The sequence below is a fragment of the Coregonus lavaretus genome (assembly GCF_964263955.1).
Source record: "Coregonus lavaretus genome assembly, chromosome: 4".
In the NCBI taxonomy this organism is placed as follows: domain Eukaryota; kingdom Metazoa; phylum Chordata; class Actinopteri; order Salmoniformes; family Salmonidae; genus Coregonus; species Coregonus lavaretus.
The window spans coordinates 69,350,797-69,376,956 of NC_139991.1; the positions used below are offsets into that span (position 1 = coordinate 69,350,797).

At 45.8% G+C, this 26,160-nt stretch overlaps 1 protein-coding gene across 1 annotated transcript in view; it reads right to left on the reverse strand.

Annotated features, from left to right (window-relative positions):
• LOC311128264 (DENN domain-containing protein 1A-like) overlaps positions 1-26,160 on the reverse strand; it is a 157,445-nt gene that overhangs the window by 87,373 nt on the left and 43,912 nt on the right. The window contains exons 4-5 of the mRNA XM_084160317.1: positions 8,080-8,129; positions 2,469-2,588 (exon numbers count right to left, since the gene is read on the reverse strand). Of these exons, the coding sequence (XP_084016443.1) occupies positions 2,469-2,588; positions 8,080-8,129 (170 nt within the window). The remainder of the gene's footprint in view (positions 1-2,468; positions 2,589-8,079; positions 8,130-26,160) is intronic.

Consider the following 26,160-nt stretch of genomic DNA (forward strand, 5'->3'; position numbering starts at 1 on the left):
GACTCACCACCCCACACCAAGACCCAGGGTCACTTCCCCCTAGACTCACCACCCCACACCAAGACCCAGGGTCACTTCCCTCTAGACTCACCACCCCACACCAAGACCCAGGGTCACTTCCCCCTAGACTCACCACCCCACACCAAGACCCAGGGTCACTTCCCTCTAGACTCACCACCCCACACCAACACCCAGGGTCACTTCCCCCTAGACTCACCACCCCACACCAAGACCCAGGGTCACTTCCCTCTAGACTCACCACCCCACACCAAGACCCAGGGTCACTTCCCCCTAGACTCACCACCCCACACCAAGACCCAGGGTCACTTCCCCCTAGACTCACCACCCCACACCAAGACCCAGGGTCACTTCCCTCTAGACTCACCACCCCACACCAAGACCCAGGGTCACTTCCCCCTAGACTCACCACCCCACACCAAGACCCAGGGTCACTTCCCTCTAGACTCACCACCCCACACCAAGACCCAGGGTCACTTCCCCATAGACTCACCACCCCACACCAAGACCCAGGGTCACTTCCCCCTAGACTCACCACCCCACACCAAGACCCAGGGTCACTTCCCCCTAGACTCACCACCCCACACCAAGACCCAGGGTCACTTCCCTCTAGACTCACCACCCCACACCAAGACCCAGGGTCACTTCCCCCTAGACTCACCACCCCACACCAAGACCCAGGGTCACTTCCCCCTAGACTCACCACCCCACACCAAGACCCAGGGTCACTTCCCCCTAGACTCACCACCCCACACCAAGACCCAGGGTCACTTCCCTCTAGACTCACCACCCCACACCAAGACCCAGGGTCACTTCCCTCTAGACTCACCACCCCACACCAACACCCAGGGTCACTTCCCCCTAGACTCACCACCCCACACCAAGACCCAGGGTCACTTCCCTCTAGACTCACCACCCCACACCAAGACCCAGGGTCACTTCCCTCTAGACTCACCACCCCACACCAAGACCCAGGGTCACTTCCCTCTAGACTCACCACCCCACACCAACACCCAGGGTCACTTCCCCCTAGACTCACCACCCCACACCAAGACCCAGGGTCACTTCCCTCTAGACTCACCACCCCACACCAACACCCAGGGTCACTTCCCCCTAGACTCACCACCCCACACCAAGACCCAGGGTCACTTCCCCCTAGACTCACCACCCCACACCAAGACCCAGGGTCACTTCCCCCTAGACTCACCACCCCACACCAAGACCCAGGGTCACTTCCCTCTAGACTCACCACCCCACACCAAGACCCAGGGTCACTTCCCCCTAGACTCACCACCCCACACCAACACCCAGGGTCACTTCCCCCTAGACTCACCACCCCACACCAACACCCAGGCCAAATGGCCATCCGCAAATATTGCGCTCTGCCCATGGACCGATGTGGCAAGTGGTGTCATTGGTGGACAACAGAGGATGACTTGGTAGAACATTCAGTATGTGTTTGAGAGAACGTTTGAGAACGAGAGAGCGCGAGTGTGTGTGTGTCTGTGTGTGTGTGTGTGTGTGTCACGTCTGTGTATGTGGCATGAACAGAGAACATGGCCTGACTTCTGCCCACAGACAATGGGAAAAGCCACTGGTGAAGGTACAGTCACTACTCAGAGTCCAGAGGACCCTCTGTAATGCCTGTCCTAACCTGTCCTGTTTTGTCCTAACCTGTCCTAACCTGTCTTGTCCTCACCTGTTCTGTCCTGTCCTAAGCTGTCCTAACCTGTCCTGTCCTAACCTGTCCTGTCCTGTCCTAACCTGTATTGTCCTAATCCGTCCTGTCCTATTCTGTCCTAACCTGTCCTGTCCTATTCTGTCCTAACATGTCCTGTCCTCTTCTGTCCTGTCCTGTTCTGTCCTGTCCTGTTCTAACATGTCCTGTCCTCTTCTGTCCTGTTCTGTCCTGTCCTAACATGTCCTGTCCTCTTCTGTCCTGTCCTGTTCTGTCCTGTCCTAACATGTCCTGTCCTCTTCTGTCCTGTCCTGTTCTGTCCTGTCCTAACATGTCCTGTCCTCTTCTGTCCTGTCCTGTTCTGTCCTGTCGCTCCACTTTTTCCAATGCTACTTGGCTGTCTCTCTTCCTTAGCTTTTTCTCTGCTGTGATGATGCAGAATATCCAACTATAGAATGAAACAGTTCAACTGACTTAAAAACAACATGTATAATGCATTATTTTACATTTTACATTTTAGTCATTTAGCAGACGCTCTTATCCAGAGCGACTTACAGGAGCAATTAGGGTTAAGTGCCTTGCTCAAGGGCACAAGATGCCACCCCTCCTGAACACACAATCCTGTATGTCGCTCTGGATATAATGACTAAAATGTAAATATCCATGTTCAATGGTGCCGACATTACCTTGTGGTACACCGGGCATATAGGATTTCTCTCTCTCTCTCAAACACACACACACACGCACACACACACACACACAGGGGTCTCACCTGAGGATGCAGTAGCAGCTGTGGGCACCCGAGGAGAGGCGGCAGAAGCCAAAGCGCTGCTTGCTCTCGATGTCCGTCAGCACAAAGGTGAAGTTCTGGCCCACTTGGCTCACCGACAGACTGCACCACACAGAGAGGAGGGGCATCAATCAATCAATTGAATTGATCCATAAAGCACTTTTTACATCAGCACAAAGTCCTTTCAACAGTAATCTGGCCTAGACCCCAAAGACCAAGCAGAAGCAGGAGCACATTTATAAGACAGAAGGGGAGTTGGAGAGAGAGAAGTAGATCGAGATAGAGGAGAGAAAGAAAGATGCATTTTCAGACATGGCTTCTAGTTTAACCCAAAGTCGTGCCCTTTAAAGTGCTTTCTGTATAAAGATATCGTTATTATTGCTAGTGTGATCATCATTATCAGTATTAGCATCGTATGTACACATGTAGAGTACCTAGGGCCAACAGTCCATTTAGGAGGGATGCTGGCTGAAGGCGTCCGCATACTAGGTTCGGTTTGCTCCTAGCAGAACTCGGCTAGGTGAAGTGAACGTCTGTGCCTCGCATACTCCCTTATAAAGTCCCCTGTAGCTCAGTTGGTAGAGCATGGCGCTTGCAACGCCAGGGTTGTGGGTTTTTTTCCCACGGGGGGCTAGTATGAAAATGCTCACTAACTGTAAGTCGCTCTGGATAAGAGCGTCTGCTAAATGACTAAAATGTCAATGTAAATGTGCTTGAATAACGAGAAAGAAGCGGCAATATTACTGTTTGTCCTTCTTGAGACACCGTACGCAACAACATAAAGTGCATTCGGAAAGTATTCAGACCCCTTTACTTTTTCCACATTTTATTATGATACAGTCTTTTATTCTACAATGGATTCAATAATTTTTTTACTCATCAATCTACACACAACACCCCATAATGACAAAGCGAAAACAGGTTTTTAGAAATTTTTGCTAATTTATAAAATATTTAAAACAGAAATACCCTATTTACATAAGCATTCAGACCCTTTGCTATGAGACTCGAAATTGAGCTCAGGTGCATCCTGTTTCCATTGATCATCCCTTGAGATGTTTCTACAACTTGATTGGAGTCCACCTGTGGTAAATTCTATTGATTGGACATGATTTGGAAAGGCACACACCTGTCTAGATAACGTCCCACAGTTGACATTGCATGTCAGAACAAAAGCCATTAGATTGAAGGAATTGTCCGTAGAGCTCCGAGACAGGATTGTGTTGAGGCACAGATCTGGGGAGAGTACCAAAACATTTCTGCAGCATTGAAGGTCCCCAAGAACACAGTGGCCGCCATCATTCCTAAATGGAAGAAGTTTGGAACCACCAAGACTCTTCCTAGAGCTTCCAATCAGGCCTATATGGTAGAGAGGCCAGACGGAAACCACTCCTCGGTAAAAGGCACATGACAGCTCACTTGGAGTTTGCCAAAAGGAACCTAAAGGCCTCTCAGACCATGAGAAACAAGATTCTCTGGTCTGATGAAACCAACCTTGAACTCTTTGGCCTGAATGCCAAACGTCACGTCTGGAAGAAACCTGGCACCAGCCCTACGGTGAAACATGGTGGTGACAGCATCATGCTGTGGGAATGTTTTTCAGCGGCAGGGACTGGGAGACTAGTCAGGATCGAGGAAAAGATTAACGGAGCAAAGTATAGAGAGATCCATGATAAAAACCTGCTCCGGAGCGCTCAGGACCTCAGACTGGGGCGAAGGTTCACCTTCCAACAGGACAACGATCCTAAGCACACAGCCAAGACAACGCAGGAGTGGTTTTGGGAGAAGTCTCTGAATGTCCTTGAGTGGCCCAGCCAGAGCCTGGACTTGAACCCGATCGAACATCTCTGGAGAGACCTGAAAATAGCTGTGCAGCGATGCTCCCCATCCAACCTGACATAGCTTGAGAGGATCTGCAGAGAAGAATGGGAGAAATCCCCAAATACAGGTGTGCCAAGCTTGTAGCGTCATACCCAAGACGACTCGAGGCTGTAATCGCTGCCAAAGGTGCTTCAATAAAGTACTGAGTAAAGGGTCTGAATACTTATGTAAATGTGATATCCGTTTTTTATTTTGTATACATTTGCAAAAACGTTAAAAACAACTCAATCCATTTTAGAATAAGGCTGTAACAAAATGTGGAAAATGTCAAGGGGTCTGAATATTTCAGAATGCACTGTACATAGACACTTCCTCAAAATAGTCTGAATCAATCTAAGATAAATGAAGAACTCCATCGTTAATTTTTAAGTTTTTGCCGAACAGGTCTTAGACACGCAATTGTACATTGAACTAAGTATTTCTCAAGTGAAAAAATGTGCATGAAAACTAGTTGTCTATCAGTGAATGACACTTCATTTAAGAATCCCTACTGTTGACCAACCAATCACCGACCAAGGGGCATTGACTTCGGCTACCGAACTTCAGCTTGCCTCCCCCAAAAGATGCATGCGCTCAAACAGCCGAAACAAACCCTGCCGAACACAAAAACGTCACAATCTTTTATTATAATAGAGTTGGATCTGAAATTATTGACACCCTTAATAAATATGAGCAATAATGACTGTATCAAGTAAATTATTAAAATACTGAGCTATATTATATGCTCAAAAAAATTTGAAAATTACATTATTTTATACTGATAAATTGCTCAGAGAAAGAGATTTTGTTTAACAAGAAAAATAAAATTTCTCAAAAGGTAGGGTTGTCAAAATTATTGACAACCTTAAAGATTCTTATAAAGTAGTCAATATTTGGTCCCAAATTCCTAGCACCCAATGACTACCTCAAGCTTGTGGATGCATTTGCAGTTAGTTTTGGTTGTGTTTCAGATTATTTTGTGCACAATAGAAATGAATGACAAAATAATGTATTATTTGGAGTCACTTTTATTGTAAATAAGAATAGAATATGTTTTTAAACACTTCTACATTAATGTGGATGCTACCACGGTTACGGATAATCCTGAATGAATTGTGAATAATGATGAGTGAGAAAGTTAGAGGGTCAAAGATCATACCACCAAGACATGCTAACCTCCCCTGTTAGAGGGTCAAAGATCATACCACCAAGACATGCTAACCTCCCCTGTTATTGGTAATGGTGAAGGTTAGCATGTCTTGGGGGTATGATCATTATTCGTCATTATTCACGATTCATTCAGGATTATCCAGATTATCTATTGGGCACAAAATAATCTGAAACGCAACCAAAACAAACTCCAAACGCATCCAAGTTTGTAGTCACAAGCTTGATGTAGTCATGGCGTGCTAGGAATATGGGACCAAATACTAAACTTTTGACTACTTTATTTATAAGAATCTTTAGGGGTGTCAATAATTTTGACCCCTACCTTTTTGAGAAAAAAATGTATTACTTGTTAAACAAAACCTCTTTCTCTGAGCAATTACATTTCCCAAATATTTTTTGCATACAATATAGCTCAATATTTGAATTATTTATTTTATACATTCATTATTGCACATCTTTATCAAGGCTGTCAACAATTTCGGGCCCCACTGTATATGCGCAAACTGTTTTTTTTCGACTGGGAAGCATAGGGTAAGCTTGAGTGTGTGCTCCACCCTACAGTAGTGAATGGCTGTGTAGATGTGTGGGTGGGTGGGTGTGTTTGTGGATGGCATGGCATCATGGCCAGTGGCTGGGGTGACAAGCCTGCCCCCTGAGTCAGCGTATCACATGGCTAACTATAGAAGCCTAGTGGGCAGCCTCTCTCTCGCTCTCGTGTGACAAGAGGTCGGAATAATGGGCTGTGTGTGTGTGTGTGTGTGTGTGTGTGTGTGTGTGTGTGTGTGGAGATGGTAGTCAAGCTACTTCTGACCCATGGGCACTGACAGTATAAACAGTGTTTCTCAACATGAGCAAGTAGAGACAGTGTCAAGAGAAAGAGACGGACGCAGGAGGAAATGTCAAACAGCTTCACACACACACACACACACACAGTTTTCCTCCCACTCGCTGCCTCCCTGCCTTCTCCTCCATTGTATGTGTCACTCCCGTTGATATTGACTGGAGTGACTGTTGTGACCGTGTGTATGATTCCTAATCTCTCCTGTAGATGGCGATAGCACTCAGGGGCTACACTAGCACAGTAGTGTTCTCTCTGTAATGATGCTGGTTGTAGCATAGTGTGTGGAGACTGTGCATGTGTAAGAGGTGACAACATTGGGTTTCCAAGTAACCAAACAACCTCTCTTGTTGTAGGCATGATAACTGTCAAGCTAGGGAATATGCCAAGCTAGTGTGTAGCTGTTGAGTTAAAGCTGCAATATGTAACATTTTGGGCGACCCAACCAAATTCAACTAGAAATGTGAGTTATAGATATGTCATTCTCGTTGAAAGCAAGTCTAAGAAGCGGTAGATCTGTTCTATGTGCATTATTTCTATGCTTCCCATTCTTACGTTTTACCTTTGCATCTTTTACTTTCGGTGTTGTACACCAGCTTCAAACAGCTGAAAATACAATATTTTTTGGTTATTGAAAATATATTTCACAGTGGTTTAGATGGTACTATGATTCTCTACACTTTACTTGCTTATTTTGGCACATAAACAGAAATTAGGCTAACTATTAGAATTCTAGCAACCAGGAAATGGTGAAGCGATTTCTGCATAGTGCACCTTTAAGTCACATACTGTATGTGCTGTCAGTCTGAGTTAGTTTTCTCAATTTCTCAATTTCTCAACTAATTAGTTTACTGAGACAAATTCTAAAATGACTTAGAAATGTTATGTTTGGGGCCTCCCGAGTGGCGCAGCGGTCTAAGGCATTGCATCGCAGTGCTAGAGGCGTCACTACAGATCCAGGTTCGATCCTGGGCTGTGTTGCAGCCGGCCGCGACCGGGATACCCATGAGGCGGCGCACAATTGGCCTAGCGTGGTCCGGGTTAGGGGAGGGTTTGGCCGGCTGGGATGTCCCATCGCGCTCTAGCGACTCCTTGTGGCGGCCAGCTGTACGGTGTTTCCTCAGACATATTGGTGCGGCTGGCTTCCGGGTTAAGCGAGCAGTGTGTCAAGAAGCAGTGTGGCTTGGCGGGGTCGTGTTTCGGAGGACACATGGCTCTCGACCTTCGCCTCTCCCGAGTCCGTAACGGGAGTTGCAGCGATGGGACAAGACTGTAACTACCAATTGGATATCACGAAAAAGGGGGTAAAAAGTACCAAAAAAATACATAATAATAATAATAATGTTATGTATGTCAGTCGCTGTCCTTTGTACTTGGGTGGTGGGGGGGGGGGGGGGGGGGGGGGGGCATTTGATAGGCCATAATAAAATAGTTAAAAGTAGCTCCCTCTCAACCAAGTGGGGGGGACAGGAGAGAGCTCAGGCATAGCCACCAGCTGGGTTTGGTAAATCACACTCTGAAGAGACACATTACTTCCCTAGAGGGGTGGTGTGTGTGTGTGTGTGTGTGTGTGTGTGTGTGTGTGTGTGTGTGTGTGTGTTATGGGGGTCTAGGACCTTAAACTCTCCAAAAAGCTTCCGGAGAACACGGCTGCCGGCTGTGCGGCATTACAAACGACGAGAGGGGAGGGAGGGAGTGTGTGTGTGTGTGTTATAACAAACATACCTGTCCACACTGAAGGGGAAGCAGAACTTGGGGACTGTCTGAAGAGTTTCCTGTGGGGGGAGAGAGAGAGAGAACAGAGAGAGAGAGAGAGCAGAGAGAGAGCGAGAACATTTATACATCTAAAGGACCCTATAAATCTAAGTATTAACTGCGCCACACCATATAACAGGGCATGGCCTGGAGAAACGAGAGACAGATGAGGGCAGAGGGCAGAGAAGGAGGTGAAGGAAAATATCTATTAAGGTGTAAAGGGGCACAAAGAAAGGAGAGAGAGAAGGAGAGATAGAGGAAGTAGAGGAGAGAGAGACATTGACAGGGAGACGATCGCACCGGAGATGATAAAAAAAATGGAAGGGGAAAAAAGAAAATAACACAATGGCAACAAATGAAGCCGGCGGTGGTGTGGTGGGAGTTTGAGTCGGGGGCGGGGGGGGTTTGAGCAGTGTTAACAGGGCCCTGGGGGAGAGAGCGAGAGAGGAGCTGCCCCAACATATGGGCAACAGTGAAAGGGGAGCGGGCGGCAGGATCCAAGGAGACCAGCGGGGAACGGGTAGAGGGGGATGGGTGGGGGATACTAGGGAGGCCAGGGGATTCACAGATCAGCATGGGGCAAGAGGTGAGGGGGAGAGGGGATAGAAGGCTGGCAGGCAGGGGCTTTGCCTGGCCACCTCTCTCTCTCAGCTGTGGCACTCCAACACGGGGAGTCGGAGACCCCTGGATTAGGGCCCTGGGACTAAGGGGAACTAACAAAGACAGACAGAGGGGGAGGGAGAGAGAAGTGAGAGGAAGATAAAGGAATAGCAAGCGGACAGAGCAGAAAAGGGAAAAAGAGAGAGAAATAGTGGTGGAGTGAGAGAGAGATATATATGATAGAGCAAGAAGTGAGGGAAAAATAGTGAAAAATAAAGGTGGAGGGGTACAAGGAGAGCGAGAGAGAGAGAGAGAGAGAGAGAGAGAGAGAGAGAGAGAGAGAGAGAGAGAGAGAGAGAGAGAGAGAGAGAGAGAGAGAGAGAGAGAGAGAGAGAGAGAGAGAGAGAGAGAGAGAGAGAGAGAGAGAGAGAGAGAGAGAGAGAGAGTAACACAGGGGCTCAGGAGAGCTCAGACTAGCAACTAGGCCGGTCAACAACAGAGCAGGCTGGGGCTAATGTTTGTGGTAGACAGAGGAGGGAGTCATGCCTAGCCAGGGTGCTCTCTGGCAGTGTTCATTTTGGCAGCTATTTTAGGTTTAATTTTTGTCTTAGTTTTAGCTTTAAAATGCCTTTTAGTCTTAGTCACATTTGAGCCATTTCATCCTTCTCTGGAGAATTTTTGTCTAGTTTTAGTCACATTCATTTTAGTCCTATTATAGTCAGTGTATTTTTTCTATTAAATAATGAATATTTAGGCAATCTCTAACTTCCTTCATGTGCACATTCAGATAGCCTTGTCCAACTAGACCTACTATCTCCTGGTATACCTTAGCTGGCAACATTGTGGCAGATTGTAACCAATGCCAGCCGTAATTAAGCATATAGGCTATAAAGCCTTGGCTTCAGGTTAAACAATTTACAGCTCAGATTTTCTCCCCATCACAACCCTCAAGGGGGTAAATAACAGTGGTTTCCTTGAAAACTGGATAATTTGAGCTTTACAAAAATGCTAGAAGTATTAATGTATTCAACATTTCTCATAGGAAAAAAGCAACCGCAACTCACATTTGCAGACCGTGGCGCGAGAGCGGCAACACAGATGAATGAATAACAGTGGACATTGGAAAATAGAGCTTCTGATGTGATCAAAGCAAAAATAGCCTCCATGACAGTAAGAGAGAGTTAACATTGTTTCTAGTTGAGGTTAGTTACAAGTCCAGTGTCCTGCCTTCGCATCAGTTCAAAAGATTGACTAGTGACTGAAGTGACCTCCTGAGAGCTGTGTGGAAGAGCCGGGCAGATCAGCTCAATCAGACCGCGCAACTGAAAGATGTCCATTCTGCCAATGACAGGATAGCATGAAATATTCTGCATGCATGCTTATGATTGGATAAAACAGATGAAAAGGTTCATGTCAAATTAAATGTCCATTAGTCTCACGTGGAATTCTCGTCTCGTCACATTTCCGTCTACTAAAATATAAAGTAATGTGTAATACTTATCGTTTGTTTCCAGGGCATGTCGTCTCGTTATCGTCATAGTTTTAGTATGGAAAAATAGGTTGTTGACAAGTATTTATCGTCATAGTTATTGTTGACGAAATGAACACTGCTCCCTGGTGGGCTACCACAGCCGTGTTGAGGCCCTGGCGGAACCAGATGGAGGGACAAACAAGAGTGCCAGGCAGCAGAGAGCTTCAAGCCTGTAGTCCCCCAAGACCTCCACCCCCAGGTGGACAACCAATTACAGACTCAGCTCACTGGTCGCCATGACAGCAGATGAGGGTGAGTCGGTGGCACCTGGTGGGTGAGGCCTTGGCTCCCACGATGCATTGGGGCCACCGTGGGACACGGTGGGCAGGTGGTGGATCAGGTGTGGTGAAAAACAGGTGAAAGGGTGAGAGGGGCGAGGTGTGATATAATACAAAACGACTAGAGTTCACGTTGGTGCGGCTGGCTTCCGGGTTAAGCGAGCAGTGTGTTCGTGTGTTCTCCCGAGTCCGTACGGGAGTTGCAGCGATGGGACAAGACTGTAACTACCAATTGGATATCATGAAATTGGGGAGAAAAACAGGGGGGAAAACTACCAACAAAAAAAAAATATATATATATATATATATAAAAACATAAAAAAGACTGGACTTGACTTGAGTTCAAGAGAGGGAGGCACAGGCACTGATGTAACTGTGTCACCATGACAAGAGCACACATATAGCATGCACATTCACACATAAGCATTAAAAACTCACAAACACACATTTGTTATGAAACTGAGGAAGTTAAATAATATCACACACACTTTTTAGTCAGTAAAACTGACCTTCAACTCTTATTCCCTAGACCTCTCTACTATCATTAGCCAAGCCATAAACTGTCATGATCCCTCTCAAAAGATTAGGCCAAACGACTTGACACAAACCACAAGTCTACAAGCTAGCTGAGGAGACAGCTTTTGACAGTTTATAAGGGTTTGAATGAAGTGTTTTCCCTTGGCTTGGATTCCCTGGTCTTGTCCTAGAGGCAGAACTGAGCAGTTTCCCCTTAGATAGGCCAGCTGCAAAGTCAAAATTGGCTATATGTTAAAAATAGCTTTTTGGTCTTAATTTAAGGTTAGGGTTAGGCATTAGGGATAGCAGTGTGGTTAAGGTTAGGGTTAAGGTTAGGTTTAAAATCAGATTTGATGACTTTGTGACTGTGCCAGCTAGTGACCACTGCAGAGCTGCCTCCAGAACAAGACCCGTGATGAGAAACGATACCTGCGGTCTGAAAGGGCAAGGCTAGTCTGATGGTTTTTGACTCACTCCTATGACTAATATGGGCTTATGAAGCTGGCCTGTTCCATTTGGCAACAAACGGTTCCAATCAGGGCCTGAGTCATGGCCTGAGTCACCCAAGACTGAACCCACACACCCCTCAGGAAATATGTGGCATGTTATATGCATTGTATGATTGAGTGCTTTTAAGAGGGTATTTTTTGTCCATTGACATAGTCCATGGAAGGATGAGTTGGCACTGTGATGCGACTGGGAGGGGAGTCAGAATGAAAGGATGAGTTGGCACTGTGATGCGACTGGGAGGGGAGTCAGAATGAAAGGATGAGTTGGCACTGTGATGCCGAGCACTCCACTTATTTTTTGAATGTGTGTTACATGCACACAAAACAGAGAGAGACACACACACACACACACACACACACCCCGGCACACATACACACACAAAACAGACACACACATACACACTCAGTAAAAACTAGAAGCACATGCAAATACAGTAGGTATTTTAAATGAAGTAGTGCTTACATAGCCTCATAATAAAACAAGGACTTAAAATAACAGGCAAACAGCACAATAGAAAAGGCAGATGAAAGGCGGAGACATCTAATCCCCACAAAACAACAAACTAAAGATGAAAACATACAAGAGAGATAAACTTACTGTCAATAAAATAAAACAATATTATGACAATAAAACTATTGTCATTTTAAATGGTGTCTTCGAAAGATAATAGATTTCAGTTTAATAAACCAATATTAATGTATCATACACAATTCTAATAGTCACTAGACTATATAGCAGTAATATTAACAGCAGCAGTAGCCAAGCACTTGCATAGGAAAGCATCTATTAGAATTTGCCACTCAGAATGATGCAGAGAAGCTATTTCCCAGAAATGATGGGGTTGTTCGTTTTAACAAGTGCATATGTCGTAATGTGTCCAGAGAGCAATAACAGTCCATCATCATTTAGGCACAGGGACAGCTTAGCCATTCAGCCCCAGGAATAGGAAACCCATTTCCAGGGGAGGGATGGATGTAGTGTGTGTCCTGTCCCAGAGTGCAAGGTGTCGTGCGATTTGCCTTAATGCCCCCCCCCCACTAAACCCCTGTGGACTACACCTTAGTTTTAATTGCTGTAACTTCCCCCACCTTGTCTTGGCCAACCTCATAACAGCTATACTGGTGGAGTAGTGGTGTGTGCGTGTGTGTGTGTGTGTATGTGTGTATGTGTGTGTGTGTGTGTGTGTGTGTGTGTGTGTGTGTCTGGTTGATTGTCGGAGCTGAGCTCTGTGCTACCCTGCCACTTCCTGCCTCCCTGGCTGGGACACACCACACCTGGGGCCTCCCCTTCCCCGAGACTCCAACCTGGCAACCCAATCCCCCTTCCATCTCTGAGCTCCAACCTGGCAACCTAACCCCCGTTCCATCTCTGAGCTCCAACCCTCCTTTTCACTCAGTACATCAAACCCATCTGACACACTGCCTCGCAGCACTTATTCTCCAGACCCTGCCTGCTAACATCAATCGGGCCAGAGAGGTTGGGGGTTGAGGGTTGGGGGAAGTGGAGCGATGGTAGCTCACAGGGGCTTGGTGGACTAACCTCCAGCCTCGCTGGGCCCAGTTTGGCCACAGATAATTGGGCCCAGGAACGGTTCCCTGACAAGACGGGTACATTCTCACACACAGGCACGTAGGGGCACACACACATACACAACGTTCACACACACAGACATGTACACACCAACAATTTTCACACACACACACGTGCACCAACACACTCAACCACACGTTTCCACTTCCTCCAAACTAAATGAGATGGAGGGGGGCCGGATGGATGAAGGGAAGACGGGGACCTGTGTGTAGAACGCCAATCAACAGGACCAGTGTGTGTAGAACGCCAATCAACAGGACCAGTGTGTGTAGTACGCCAATCAACAGGACCAGTGTGTGTAGTACGCCAAGCAACAGGACCAGTGTGTGTAGTATGCCAATCAACAGGACCAGTGTGTGTAGTACGCCAATCAACAGGACCAGTGTGTGTAGTACGCCAATCAACAGGACCAGTGTGTGTAGTACGCCAATCAACAGGACCAGTGTGTGTAGTACGCCAATCAACAGGACCAGTGTGTGTAATACGCCAATCAACAGGACCAGTGTGTGTAATACGCCAATCAACAGGACCAGTGTGTGTAGTACGCCAATCAACAGGACCAGTGTGTGTAGTACGCCAATCAACAGGACCAGTGTGTGTAGTACGCCAATCAACAGGACCAGTGTGTGTAGTACGCCAATCAACAGGACCAGTGTGTGTAATACGCCAATCAACAGGACCAGTGTGTGTAATACGCCAATCAACAGGACCAGTGTGTGTAATACGCCAATCAACAGGACCAGTGTGTGTAGTACGCCAATCAACAGGACCAGTGTGTGTAGTACGCCAATCAACAGGACCAGTGTGTGTAGTACGCCAATCAACAGGACCAGTGTGTGTAGTACGCCAATCAACAGGACCAGTGTGTGTAGTACGCCAATCAACAGGACCAGTGTGTGTAATACGCCAATCAACAGGACCAGTGTGTGTAGTACGCCAATCAACAGGACCAGTGTGTGTAGTACGCCAATCAACAGGACCAGTGTGTGTAGTATGCCAAGCTAAATAGCCTTGGTTTCTCAAATGACTGCCTCGCCTGGTTCACCAACTACTTCTCAGATAGAGTTCAGTGTGTCAAATCGGAGGGCCTGTTGTCTGGACCTATGGCAGTCTCTATAGGGGTGCCACAGGGTTCAATTCTTGGGCCGACTCTTTTCTCCGTGTATATCAATGATGTCGCTCTTGCTGCTGGTGACTCTCAGATCCACCTCTACGCAGACGACACCATTTTGTATACATCTGGCCCTTCATTGGACACTGTGTTAACAAACCTCCAAACGAGCTTCAATGCCATACAACACTCCTTCAGTAGCCTCCAACTGCTCTTAAACACTAGTAAAACTAAATGCATGCTCTTCAATCGAACGCTGCTGGCACCCGCCCACCCGACTAGAATCACCACTCTCGACGGGTCTGACCTAGAGTATGTGGACAACTACAAATACCTAGGTGTCTGGTTAGACTGTAAACTCTCCTTCCAGACTCACATTAAGAATCTCCAATCCAAAGTTAAATCTAGAATCTGCTTCCTATTTCGCAACAAAGCCTCCTTCACTCATGCTGCCAAACATGCCCTCGTAAAACTGACTATCCTTCCGATCCTTGACTTCGGCAATGTCATTTACAAAATAGCCTCCAACACTCTACTCAGCAAATTGGATGTAGTCTATCACAGTGCCATCCGTTTTGTCTCCAAAGCCCCATACACTACCCACCACTGTGACCTGTACGCTCTTGTTGGCTGGTCCTCACTACATGTTCGTCGTCAAACCCACTGGCTCCAGGCCATCTATAAATCACTGCTAGGCAAATCCCCACCTTATCTTAGCTCATTGGTCACCATAGCAGCACCCACCCGTAGTCTGCGCTCCAGCAGGTATATCTCACTGGTCATTCCCAAAGCCAACACCTCCTTTGGCCGCCATTCCTTCCAGTTCTCTGCTGCCAATGACTGGAACGAATTGCAAAAATCTCTGAAGCTGGAGACTCTTATCTCCCTCACTAACTTTAAGCATCAGTTGTCAGAGCACCTTACCGATCACTGCACCTGTACACAGCCCATCTGAAATTAGCCCACCCAACTACCTCATCCCTATATTGTTATTTATTTTGCTCTTTTGCACCCCAGTATCTCTATTTGCACATAATCTCTTGCACATCTAGCATTCCAGTGTTAATACTAATTGTAATTATTTTGCACTATAGCCTATTTATTGCCTTACCTCCATAACTTGCTACATTTGCACACACTGTATATATATTTTCTGTTGTATTTTTTGACTTTATGTTTTTTACCCCATATGTAACTCTGTGTTGTTGTTTTTATCGCACTACTATGCTTTATCTTGGCCAGGTCGCAGTTGTAAATGAGAACTTGTTCTCAACTGGCTTACCTGGTTAAATAAAGGTGAAATAAAATAAAATAAAAAAGCAACAGGACAAGTGTTTCATCTCCTGTGTCTCTATTTCCTTCAGCACTTCACAGGGTCTCCTTCCACTGCACACCTCCCAATCCCTCACTGCCTTCACAGGGTCTTTATACTCGTATTCAAGTTGCAACAATAATAAAACGCTAAAACCTCAGTAGCCACCACATAAATAGAGAAAACGCTGCCGTATGAAATGTTGATCTTGTTGTTGTTTGAAAAAAGCGATAATAGCAAATGTACACACACAGTTTATTAAGTACACCCATCTAGTACCGGGTCGGACCCCGCTTTGCCTCCAGAACAGACTGAATTCTTCGGGGCATGGAAACGTTGCTCAATTGGTATTGTGTGTATTGTTGTGTATTGTTAGATATTACTGCACTGTTAGAGCTAAGAACACAAGCATTTCGCTACACGCGCAATAACATCAGCTAAACATGTGTATGCGACCAATCAAATTTGATTAGATATTGATCAAGGGACCTAACGTGTGCCAGGAAAATATTCCCTACACCATTACACCACCGCCACCAGCCTGTACCGTTGACACCAGGCAGAATGGGGCCATGGACTCATGCTGCTTACGCCAAATCCTGACTCTGTCATCAGCATGACGCAACTGTAGTGCGTGAAAAGCCCAGGAGGCTGGCCGTTTCTGAGATACTGGAACTGGCGCGCACTGGCACCGACGATCATACCACACTCAAAGTCGCTTAGGTCACTCTTTTTGCCCAATCTAACGTTCAATCGAACAGTAACTGGATGCCTCGATGCCTGTCTGCCTGCTTTATATAGCAAGCCACGGCCACGTGACTTACTGTCTGTCTGTAGGAGCAAACCAATTTCGTGAACGGGGTGGTGTACCTAATAAACTGACCACTGAGTGTAGATAATAGCAAATAACAATAAAAAACATGCAATATCAATGAGATAGAGAGCATTTCTATGAGACATCCGCAGTCGACTGATGAAATGCTTTAATAAAAGGAAGCCATATTGCTCTTCATTAGGAGGAGGAGGACGGTGCTGTGCAAACAGAGCAGAGCGCCGAGGCCCCTCATTAGATGTAATACCACAGGCAGCACTCTCATTTGTCTCAATGAGACCCCTTTTATACAGTTATGGATTTTAAATTACTACCAGCGCAGCCACTCTGCAAAAAGGCGCATTGTCGGCACTTCACCTCACAGTGTGGACAGACGCCATGAAACAGAATGCCAAAAGGATGAAAAGGGAAAAAACAACAAGTCATTAGCTGGGGCGGTGCGTCCGCGGATCGATGAAGTCATTAGCTGGGGCGGCGCGTCCGCGGATCGATGAAGCGCAACCTCGTCGTTGTTTTTCTGCCGTTCTTCAAGTGTCTCCAAAAGTGCCTTCAGAAGATAGAGATAGGAAAATAGCGGTGTCGACTTGAGTAAAATGAAGTGAACTAGGCTTTCTGTGGCCATGAAGCTGGTCCTGACTCCTCCAATTATCCCATCAATTTCACAGTCATCTTCAATGTAGATTAAATTAGATTAACTAGCAGATACCAGACTAGATAAAACGATAAAAAAAATGAGTTAATATAGAGGGTTGCCAGGTGACCTACGACGCCTCCTGGTGGCCATGTTGGAAGACCACTGCATCAATTCTTCCGACAACAAGAGATGAGTGGCTACTCCAAGCTGCACGATAACAATGCCTAAAACTACTTGATTCATTACCATGGTCAATTTCTGTGCCGTATTTGGCTGCTCTAACAAGGCAGGAAAGACATTTTTTACAGACTACCCGCAATCATGAAACACCAAGGAGATAAGACTCAAGAACTGTCAGAAAAGCGAAGATACCTTTTTCCCCATCAAGACCTGAACCCAGACAGTTGTCAGTACAGGGTCTTCTCCGATCATTTCATCACTGGTAAGTCTGATTTGGAGTTTAGTTTAGCTGTTATGCTACCCAGATGTTCACAACAAGACTAAGTTAGCCAACATTAGAGCTATCTAGCATGCGTCTCTCTCATAGGCGGCGCGTGAGTTTCAAGTTTTGGGGAAGCTACACTATATATACAGCAGTATGTGGACACTCAAATCAGTGGATTCTACACTGCTCAAAAAAATTAAGGGAACACTAAAATAACACATCCTAGATCTGAATGAATGAAATAATCTTATTAAATACTTTTTTCTTTACATAGTTGAATGTGCTGACAACAAAATCACACAAAAATTATCAATGGAAATCAAATTTATCAACCCATGGAGGTCTGGATTTGGAGTCACCCTCAAAATTAAAGTGGAAAACCACAATGAGGCTCAGTAGTGTGTGTGGCCTCCACGTGCCTGTATGACCTCCCTACAACGCCTGGGCATGCTCCTGATGAGGTGGCGGATGGTCTCCTGAGGGATCTCCTCCCAGACCTGGACTAAAGCATCCGCCAACTCCTGAACAGTCTGTGGTGCAACGTGGCGTTGGTGGATGGAGCGAGACATGATGTCCCAGATGTGCTCAATCGGATTCAGGTCTGGGGAACGGGCGGGCCAGTCCATAGCATCAATGCCTTCCTCTTGCAGGAACTGCTGACACACTCCAGCCACATGAGGTCTAGCATTGTCTTGCATTAGGAGGAACCCAGGGCCAACCGCACCAGCATATGGTCTCACAAGGGGTCTGAGGATCTCATCTCGGTACCTAATGGCAGTCAGGCTACCTCTGGCGAGCACATGGAGGGCTGTGCGGCCCCCCAAAGAAATGCCAGCCCACACCATGACTGACCCACCGCCAAACCGGTCATGCTGGAGGATGTTGCAGGCAGCAGAACGTTCTCCACGGCGTCTCCAGACTCTGTCACATGTGTTCAGTGTGAACCTGCTTTCATCTGTGAAGAGCACAGGGCGCCAGTGGCGAATTTGCCAATCTTGGTGTTCTCTGGCAAATGCCAAACGTCCTGCACGGTGTTGGGCTGTAAGCACAACCCCCACCTGTGGACGTCGGGCCCTCATACCACCCTCATGGAGACTGTTTCTGACGATTTGAGCAGACACATGCACATTTGTGGCCTGCTGGAGGTCATTTTGCAGGGCTCTGGCAGTGCTCCTCCTGCTCCTCCTTGCACAAAGGCGGAGGTAGCAGTCCTGCTGCTGGGTTGTTGCCCTCCTACGGCCTCCTCCACGTCTCCTGATGTACTGGCCTGTCTCCTGGTAGCGCCTCCATGCTCTGGACACTACGCTGACAGACACAGCAAACCTTCTTGCCACAGCTCGCATTGATGTGCCATCCTGGATGAGCTGCACTACCTGAGCCACTTGTGTGGGTCGTAGACTCCGTCTCATGCTACCACTAGAGTGAAAGCACAGCCAGCATTCAAAAGTGACCAAAACATCAGCCAGGAAGCATAGGAACTGAGAAGTGGTCTGTGGTCACCACCTGCAAAACCAGTCCTTTATTGGGGGGTGTCTTGCTAATTGCCTATATTTTCCACCTGTTGTCTATTCCATTTGCACAACAGCATGTGACATGTATTGTCAGTCAGTGTTGCTTCCTAAGTGGACAGTTTGATTTCACAGAAGTGTGATTGACTTGGAGTTACATTGTGTTGTTTAAGTGTTCCCTTTATTTTTTTGAGCAGTGTATTTCAACCATATCCCGTTGCTGACAGGTGTATAAAATCGAGCACACAGCCATGCAATCTACATAGACAACCATTGGCAGCAGAATGGCCTTACTGAAGAGCACAGTGACATTTAATGTGGCACCGTCATAGGATGCCACCTTTTCAACAAGTCACTTCGTCAAACTTCTACCCTGCTAGTGCTGCCCCGGTCAACTGTAAGTGCTGTTATTGTGATGTGGAAAGGTCTAGGAGCAACAATGGTTCAGTCGCAAAGTGGTAGGCCACACAAACTCACAGAACGGGACCGCAGAGTGCTGAAGCTTGTAGCGCGTAAAAATAGTCTGTCCTTGGTTGCAACACTCACTACCGAGTTCCAAACTGCCTCTGGAAGCAACGTCAACACAATAACTGTTCGTCGGGAGCTTCATGAAATGGGTTTCCATGGCCGAGCAGCCGCACACAAGCCTAAGATCACCATGCGCAGTGCGAAGCGTCGGCTGGAGTGGTGTAAAGCTCACCGCCATTGGACTCTGGAGCAGTGGAACAGCGTTCTCTGGAGGGATGAATCACGCTTCACCATCTGGCAGTCTGACAGACGAATTAGGGTTTGGAGGATGCCAGGAGAACGCTACCTGCCCGAGTGCATAGTACCAAATGTAAAGTTTGGTGGAGGAGGAATAATGGTCTGGGGCTGTTTTTCATGGTTCGGGCTAGGCCCCTTAGTTCCAGTGAAGGGAAATCTTAACACTACAGAATACAATTACATTCTAGACGATTCTGTGCTTCCAACTTTGAGGCAACGGTTTGGGGAAGGCCCTTTCCTGTTTCAGCATGACAATGCCCCCGTGCACAAAGCGAGGTCCATACAGAAATGGTTTGTCGAGATCGGTGTGGAAGAACTTGACTGGCCTGCACAAAGCCCTGACCTCAACCCCATCAAACACCTTCGGGATGAATTAAAACGCAGACTGCGAGCCAGACCTAATCGCCCAACATCAGTGCCCGACCTCACTAATGCTCTTGTTGCTGAATGGAAGCAAGTCCATACAGCAATGTTCCAACATCTAGTGGAAAGCCTTCCCAGAAGAGTGGAGGATGTTATAGCAGCAAAGGGGGAACCAACTCCATATTAATGCCCATGATTTTGGAATGAGATGTTCGACGAGCAGGTGTCCACATACTTTTGGTCACGTAGTGTATTTTTTTCACCATAAAAATGCACCTTTATAATAAAGCATTGCATGCATCTATTATCTATATTGCAGACTAATGTAAGCCTACTATTCCTACTGTGATGAGTAGATTGGATAGTCATAATGTAGGCTATTAATATAACTCAGTCTAATCACTCAGTGCGTAGTGGCATAGGCCTATAGGCTAAATCAGAGACGTTTCTTCTCTTTTCTTTGCACAGGAAAAATTTGGCCTTTGATAAACACATTTCATGCAATTCTACTACACTTTATATGACTGGAGACATTAGCAGAATCTTTTTTAATACGACAAATCACAGGGTCGCCTAGGCCTACTCTGCTGACACTGACAAACAGATAAATAAAAACGACCTTGTCTTGAATGCAACCATGTAATCTAGCACAATATGATGTGCATCTAGCTTGAAAGAGGATATTATTTTCCCAAAAAACTTTCCAGTGGCACTGGCCCAATGATAATTTGTTGAGAAAATGTATGGACATTACAGCATAGGATAAAGGCCTCAAGGGAATAGGGGGCATTATTTTACTTTACTTTAAAATGTATGCCAAACAAAAACCATTGATTTAAAGGTTTAGCAAACCATACAACTCTATGCACAAGGACTACTTTTAACAATTTCCACTGATAATTATACAAAAACACATTTACTGGAAAAACTGTGAAGATGCAAAGTTTGGTAACAGAATTTTGGTAAAATCCCCCTCAGTTTTATTCTACTGTAGGTTCACCAGCTGACCTCTATCAAGACATCCATGTCAACAGGGATGTAGCTCAGTTGGTAGAGCATGGCGTTTGCAGGGTTGTGGGTTCGATTCCCACGGGGGGCCAGTATGACATTTTTTAAAATTAATGTATGCACTCACTAACTTTAAGTCGCTCTGGATAAGAGTGTCTGCTAAATGACTAAAATGTAAATGTAACTGGATTTACACTTTGAAGATGAGCAATGGTGCAGCAGCATCAGTTTCTACTTTTATTACTTCGTCCTTTTCCAGATATAAAAGGAGACATCCCTCAGTTAGACAAAATGGTTGTCATATGCTGTGCATATCTGGTCAATCTGAATGATTCTGTTGTGCCAGTTGAGTAGAGCCCCGTCACCTTGTAGTCATGACAAAAGTGCCCCCTTTAATTGAATCGGTTTAGCAATAACTGCCAACTAAACAGAAACAAAGTTTTACAGTAATATATTTATCTACATACAGTGGGGAGAACAAGTATTTGATACACTGCCGATTTTGCAGGTTTTCCTACTTACAAAGCATGTAGAGGTCTGTAATTTTTATCATAGGTACACTTCAACTGTGAGAGACGGAATCTAAAACAAAAATCCAGAAAATCACATTGTATGATTTTTAAGTAATTAATTTGCATTTTATTGCATGACATAAGTATTTGATCACCTACCAACCAGTAAGAATTCCGGCTCTCACAGACCTGTTAGTTTTTCTTTAAGAAGCCCTCCTGTTCTCCACTCATTACCTGTATTAACTGCACCTGTTTGAACTCGTTACCTGTATAAAAGACACCTGTCCACACACTCAATCAAACAGACTCCAACCTCTCCACAATGGCCAAGACCAGAGAGCTGTGTAAGGACATCAGGGATAAAATTGTAGACCTGCACAAGGCTGGGATGGGCTACAGGACAATAGGCAAGCAGCTTGGTGAGAAGGCAACAACTGTTGGCGCAATTATTAGAAAATGGAAGAAGTTCAAGATGACGGTCAATCAACCTCGTGGGGCATCAATGATCATGAGGAAGGTGAGGGATCAGCCCAGAACTACACGGCAGGACCTGGTCAATGACCTGAAGAGAGCTGGGACCACAGTCTCAAAGAAAACCATTAGTAACACACTACGCCGTCATGGATTAAAATCCTGCAGCGCACGCAAGGTCCCCCTGCTCAAGCCAGCGCATGTCCAGGCCCGTCTGAAGTTTGCCAATGACCATCTGGATGATCCAGAGGAGGAATGGGAGAAGGTAATGTGTTCTGATGAGACAAAAATATAGCTTTTTGGTCTAAACTCCACTCGCCGTGTTTGGTGGAAGAAGAAGGATGAGTACAACCCCAAGAACACCATCCCAACCGTGAAGCATGGAGGTGGAAACATCATTCTTTGGGGATGCTTTTCTGCAAAGGGGACAGGACGACTGCACCGTATTGAGGGGAGGATGGATGGGGCCATGTATCGCGAGATCTTGGCCAACAACCTCCTTCCCTCAGTAAGAGCATTGAAGATGGGTCGTGGCTGGGTCTTCCAGCATGACAACGACCCGAAACACACAGCCAGGGCAACTAAGGAGTGGCTCCGTAAGAAGCATCTCAAGGTCCTGGAGTGGCCTAGCCAGTCTCCAGACCTGAACCCAATAGAAAATCTTTGGAGGGAGCTGAAAGTCCGTATTGCCCAGCGACAGCCCCAAAACCTGAAGTATCTGGAGAAGGTCTGTATGGAGGAGTGGGCCAAAATCCCTGCTGCAGTGTGTGCAAACCTGGTCAAGACCTACAGGAAACGTATGATCTCTGTAATTGCAAACAAAGGTTTCTGTACCAAATATTAAGTTCTGCTTTTCTGATGTATCAAATACTTATGTCATGCAATAAAATGCAAATTAATTACTTAAAAATCATACAATGTGATTTTCTGGATTTTTGTTTTAGATTCCGTCTCTCACAGTTGAAGTGTACCTATGATAAAAATTACAGACCTCTACATGCTTTGTAAGTAGGAAAACCTGCAAAATCGGCAGTGTATCAAATACTTGTTCTCCCCACTGTATGTATGAATATATAAAATGTAATTTGGAAAAAAGTATTTTATGTTCATCTCTGCTTTCTCTTACCCCATTGAATAACATTTATTTCTTACAGCCTAAACTATGCTTTCTTTCTTTTAGCGTAGACAATATAATTGTTGTGATAGTCTTAGGTAAACCATCTTCCTTATGACAGTGGCACAGCAGCACCTCCAAGTGCCACTCAGACCATCTGGGAGAAGAGTATCTGGCATTGAACTTGGTAGTAGTAGTTGTATGTTTTAAGCTAAGGATCCCATCATCTCCTGCTTCCAGACATTACAAGGGTTGGAATTGCACTAAACAATCTGAGGTCAGCACAAGGCGTGTACAACATCTGGTATAATGGTTAGCCTCATATACACTGAGTGTACAAAACATTAAGAACTCTTTCCATGACATAGACTGACCAGATGAATCCAGGTGAAAGCTATGATCCCTTATTAATGTCACTTGTTAAATCCACTTCAAATCAGTGAAGGGGAGGAGACAGGTTAAAAATGGACTTTTAAGGATTTTCAATTGAAACATGAATTGTGTGTGTGTTCCATTCAGAGGGTGAATGAGAAAAACAAAGTAGAATCAGGTGTTAGTGCTCCAGTTGTAATAGGTTTATACATTATGTGTGACTTTTAAACTGTACTTTGTTTACAACATTTGCTAACATAGGCACACCCATACAAGGATGTTCCCTTATTCTCTTGGGACATTGATCGGGACCTCTTCATCTCCAGACAGGGTTTCACAGCTCTCTGTATCTGACAGAAAACATCACAATGAAACAGGCTTCATTATACTGAAATTAGACAGCACTGAATATCATGTTGCTATTTCTCTCTGTCCTCATAGTTTTCTTCGATAGGGGACTGGATAATCTTTTCATAATGTCCTCCCACAAAGGTACCTGTCCTATCCAGAGTAGCCTACTCTCTCCCCTTCTCTGACAACTGGAGCTGCTAATCCTTTCACCCTCTTCCATGCCATGCCTGTAGCTGAATATATCTAATTCACCTAGCTATACTATACTAGCTAGCTAGCTAACAATACGTTAGCAGCTCATTTGAGTTAGCCTGCACATTAACATTAAGTTACTGTAGCAAGCTAGCTAGCTAATTATACATAGTTTTTATATCATTAAAAAAATATATTTACTTACTTGAATAAGTTCTCCTACTGCCTCTGTTTTCAAGGTCCTTAGAAAAAAGGAAATCGTGTTTTTGGTGGTAGCAAAACGAAGCCAGCCATGTGGACGATTGGAGGACACACAGGGCAACAAAGTTCCAACAGACTGACTCTGGTCTTCCAACAAGGCTCCTGGTGTGGTTGCTAGGTGATGTGACGCAACTGCAACCTCTCTATATGTACACATTTAGGCAAATCCAGAGGGGGTTAAACAACAAGCAATTATGGAGCGTCTCTTTTTTCTCTTTAATTGTCTGTTTTGAATCCATCCATCCTGACAGAGGCGAGAGGAAGGAGAGAGGGGGTGGAGGATGGACAACTGGAGGGGATGAAGAGAAGGGAAGCTGAGGGGTGGTGATGGGCCTTGGGCATGCATATTTAACAGGATAGGATTCAACAAAAGAAGGGGGGATTTTGCATCGGGCCATGTGTGGCTACCTCCACATGCCTGGTCCTCATGGGGAGTTTAGGGACACAAGTGGAGGGGAACCCAGCAAGGTGAATGGGAAGGGTGGCAGACTTGAACTGAATGTGTCCATAGTTAGCTCACCTTAGCTAGCTACACAACATGGCAACATATGAGCAGGTCATCATCTATTTCAGGAAAACATTAACCCCTACTACAATGTTCAAGGGCTGGTTTCCTGAATCTCCCGAATGCCTAGCCTAGACTTCATCTGGATCCAAGAAACCGACTCCTTAGTGTCTGATGAATCTATAGTTAAATCTATAGTTAAAGACAAATAAGGCTTGTATCAATAATTCAATCTGCGCTGTCGACCCATGGTTGAGGCCAAGGCCATATTTCATTGATGGGTAAAGTTTCACATCCGCTATTTCAACTTCCCCTCGACTTCTGTTGAAATCAATGGCCTTTTAGATCAGTCAATTACCAAGAGTCTATTAGAGTTAAATCCACTGGGTCAAACTCAAACAGTCTCATCAAACCAAACCACTTGAGCCTTGATGAACTCTTATAAAATGGCCTTTTCTTGCCTTCAAAAAGCTATGCCAGCGCCTCTATCTTAAAGATGCAGTATAGCACTGTGACTGGCCTCCAGTTTGCAAATCTCGTAAGACTCTATTTTAGGGCCCTAATTTGTATTTCAGTCTCACAGACGGCTAGGCAAATGTATCTGAAAAAACCCACTTGCGCCACCTTCCTCCAGAGACAGGGTGAAGGCTGATAGATCGATGTCAGTGTTCCCAAGTAAAGCCCCTTTCACAGGATGGGTTTAGAAGTAGCGGCGGAGGGTTAATGGGCAGGAAGCATTGCGTTTCATTGTTTGTTTGCTGTTGGAAGTCGGGTAGTCGAATGAGGAAGGACAGTTAATGGGTGTTGCTTACTCTGTCACTCTCCCTGTCTTTGTCTGTCGCTCTCCCTCTCTCAGTCTCTCTCTTTCTGCATGCAGTGTCATCTTTCCGTATGACACTGATTGGAGTTTCACATTTTGTCCACCAACTCACTTTGCACATCTTCACATTTGAACCTCACGCCTTAACACTACCCAATTCTTGGAACACTTCCATTTGTCCGACAGTCATGTTTTCAATGTTTTCATCTGCTCGCTTCCCTCTCTCTCTCTCTCCCTCCAATACCTCCCTCCCCTGCTCCAGATGCTTAACGGTTGCCTTCACCTACGTCGGTAACTGACACCATATGTGCAGCCAGGTGTCCCCAGGAGCCGACGCCAAGCCATGCTAAGGTGAGCTGCAATTAAGAGATACACCCCAGACCGTCAGACAAGCACCGGGAAAACCACATCACAATTATCTCCCTTCAGGATGAAGACACAATAAGCAGC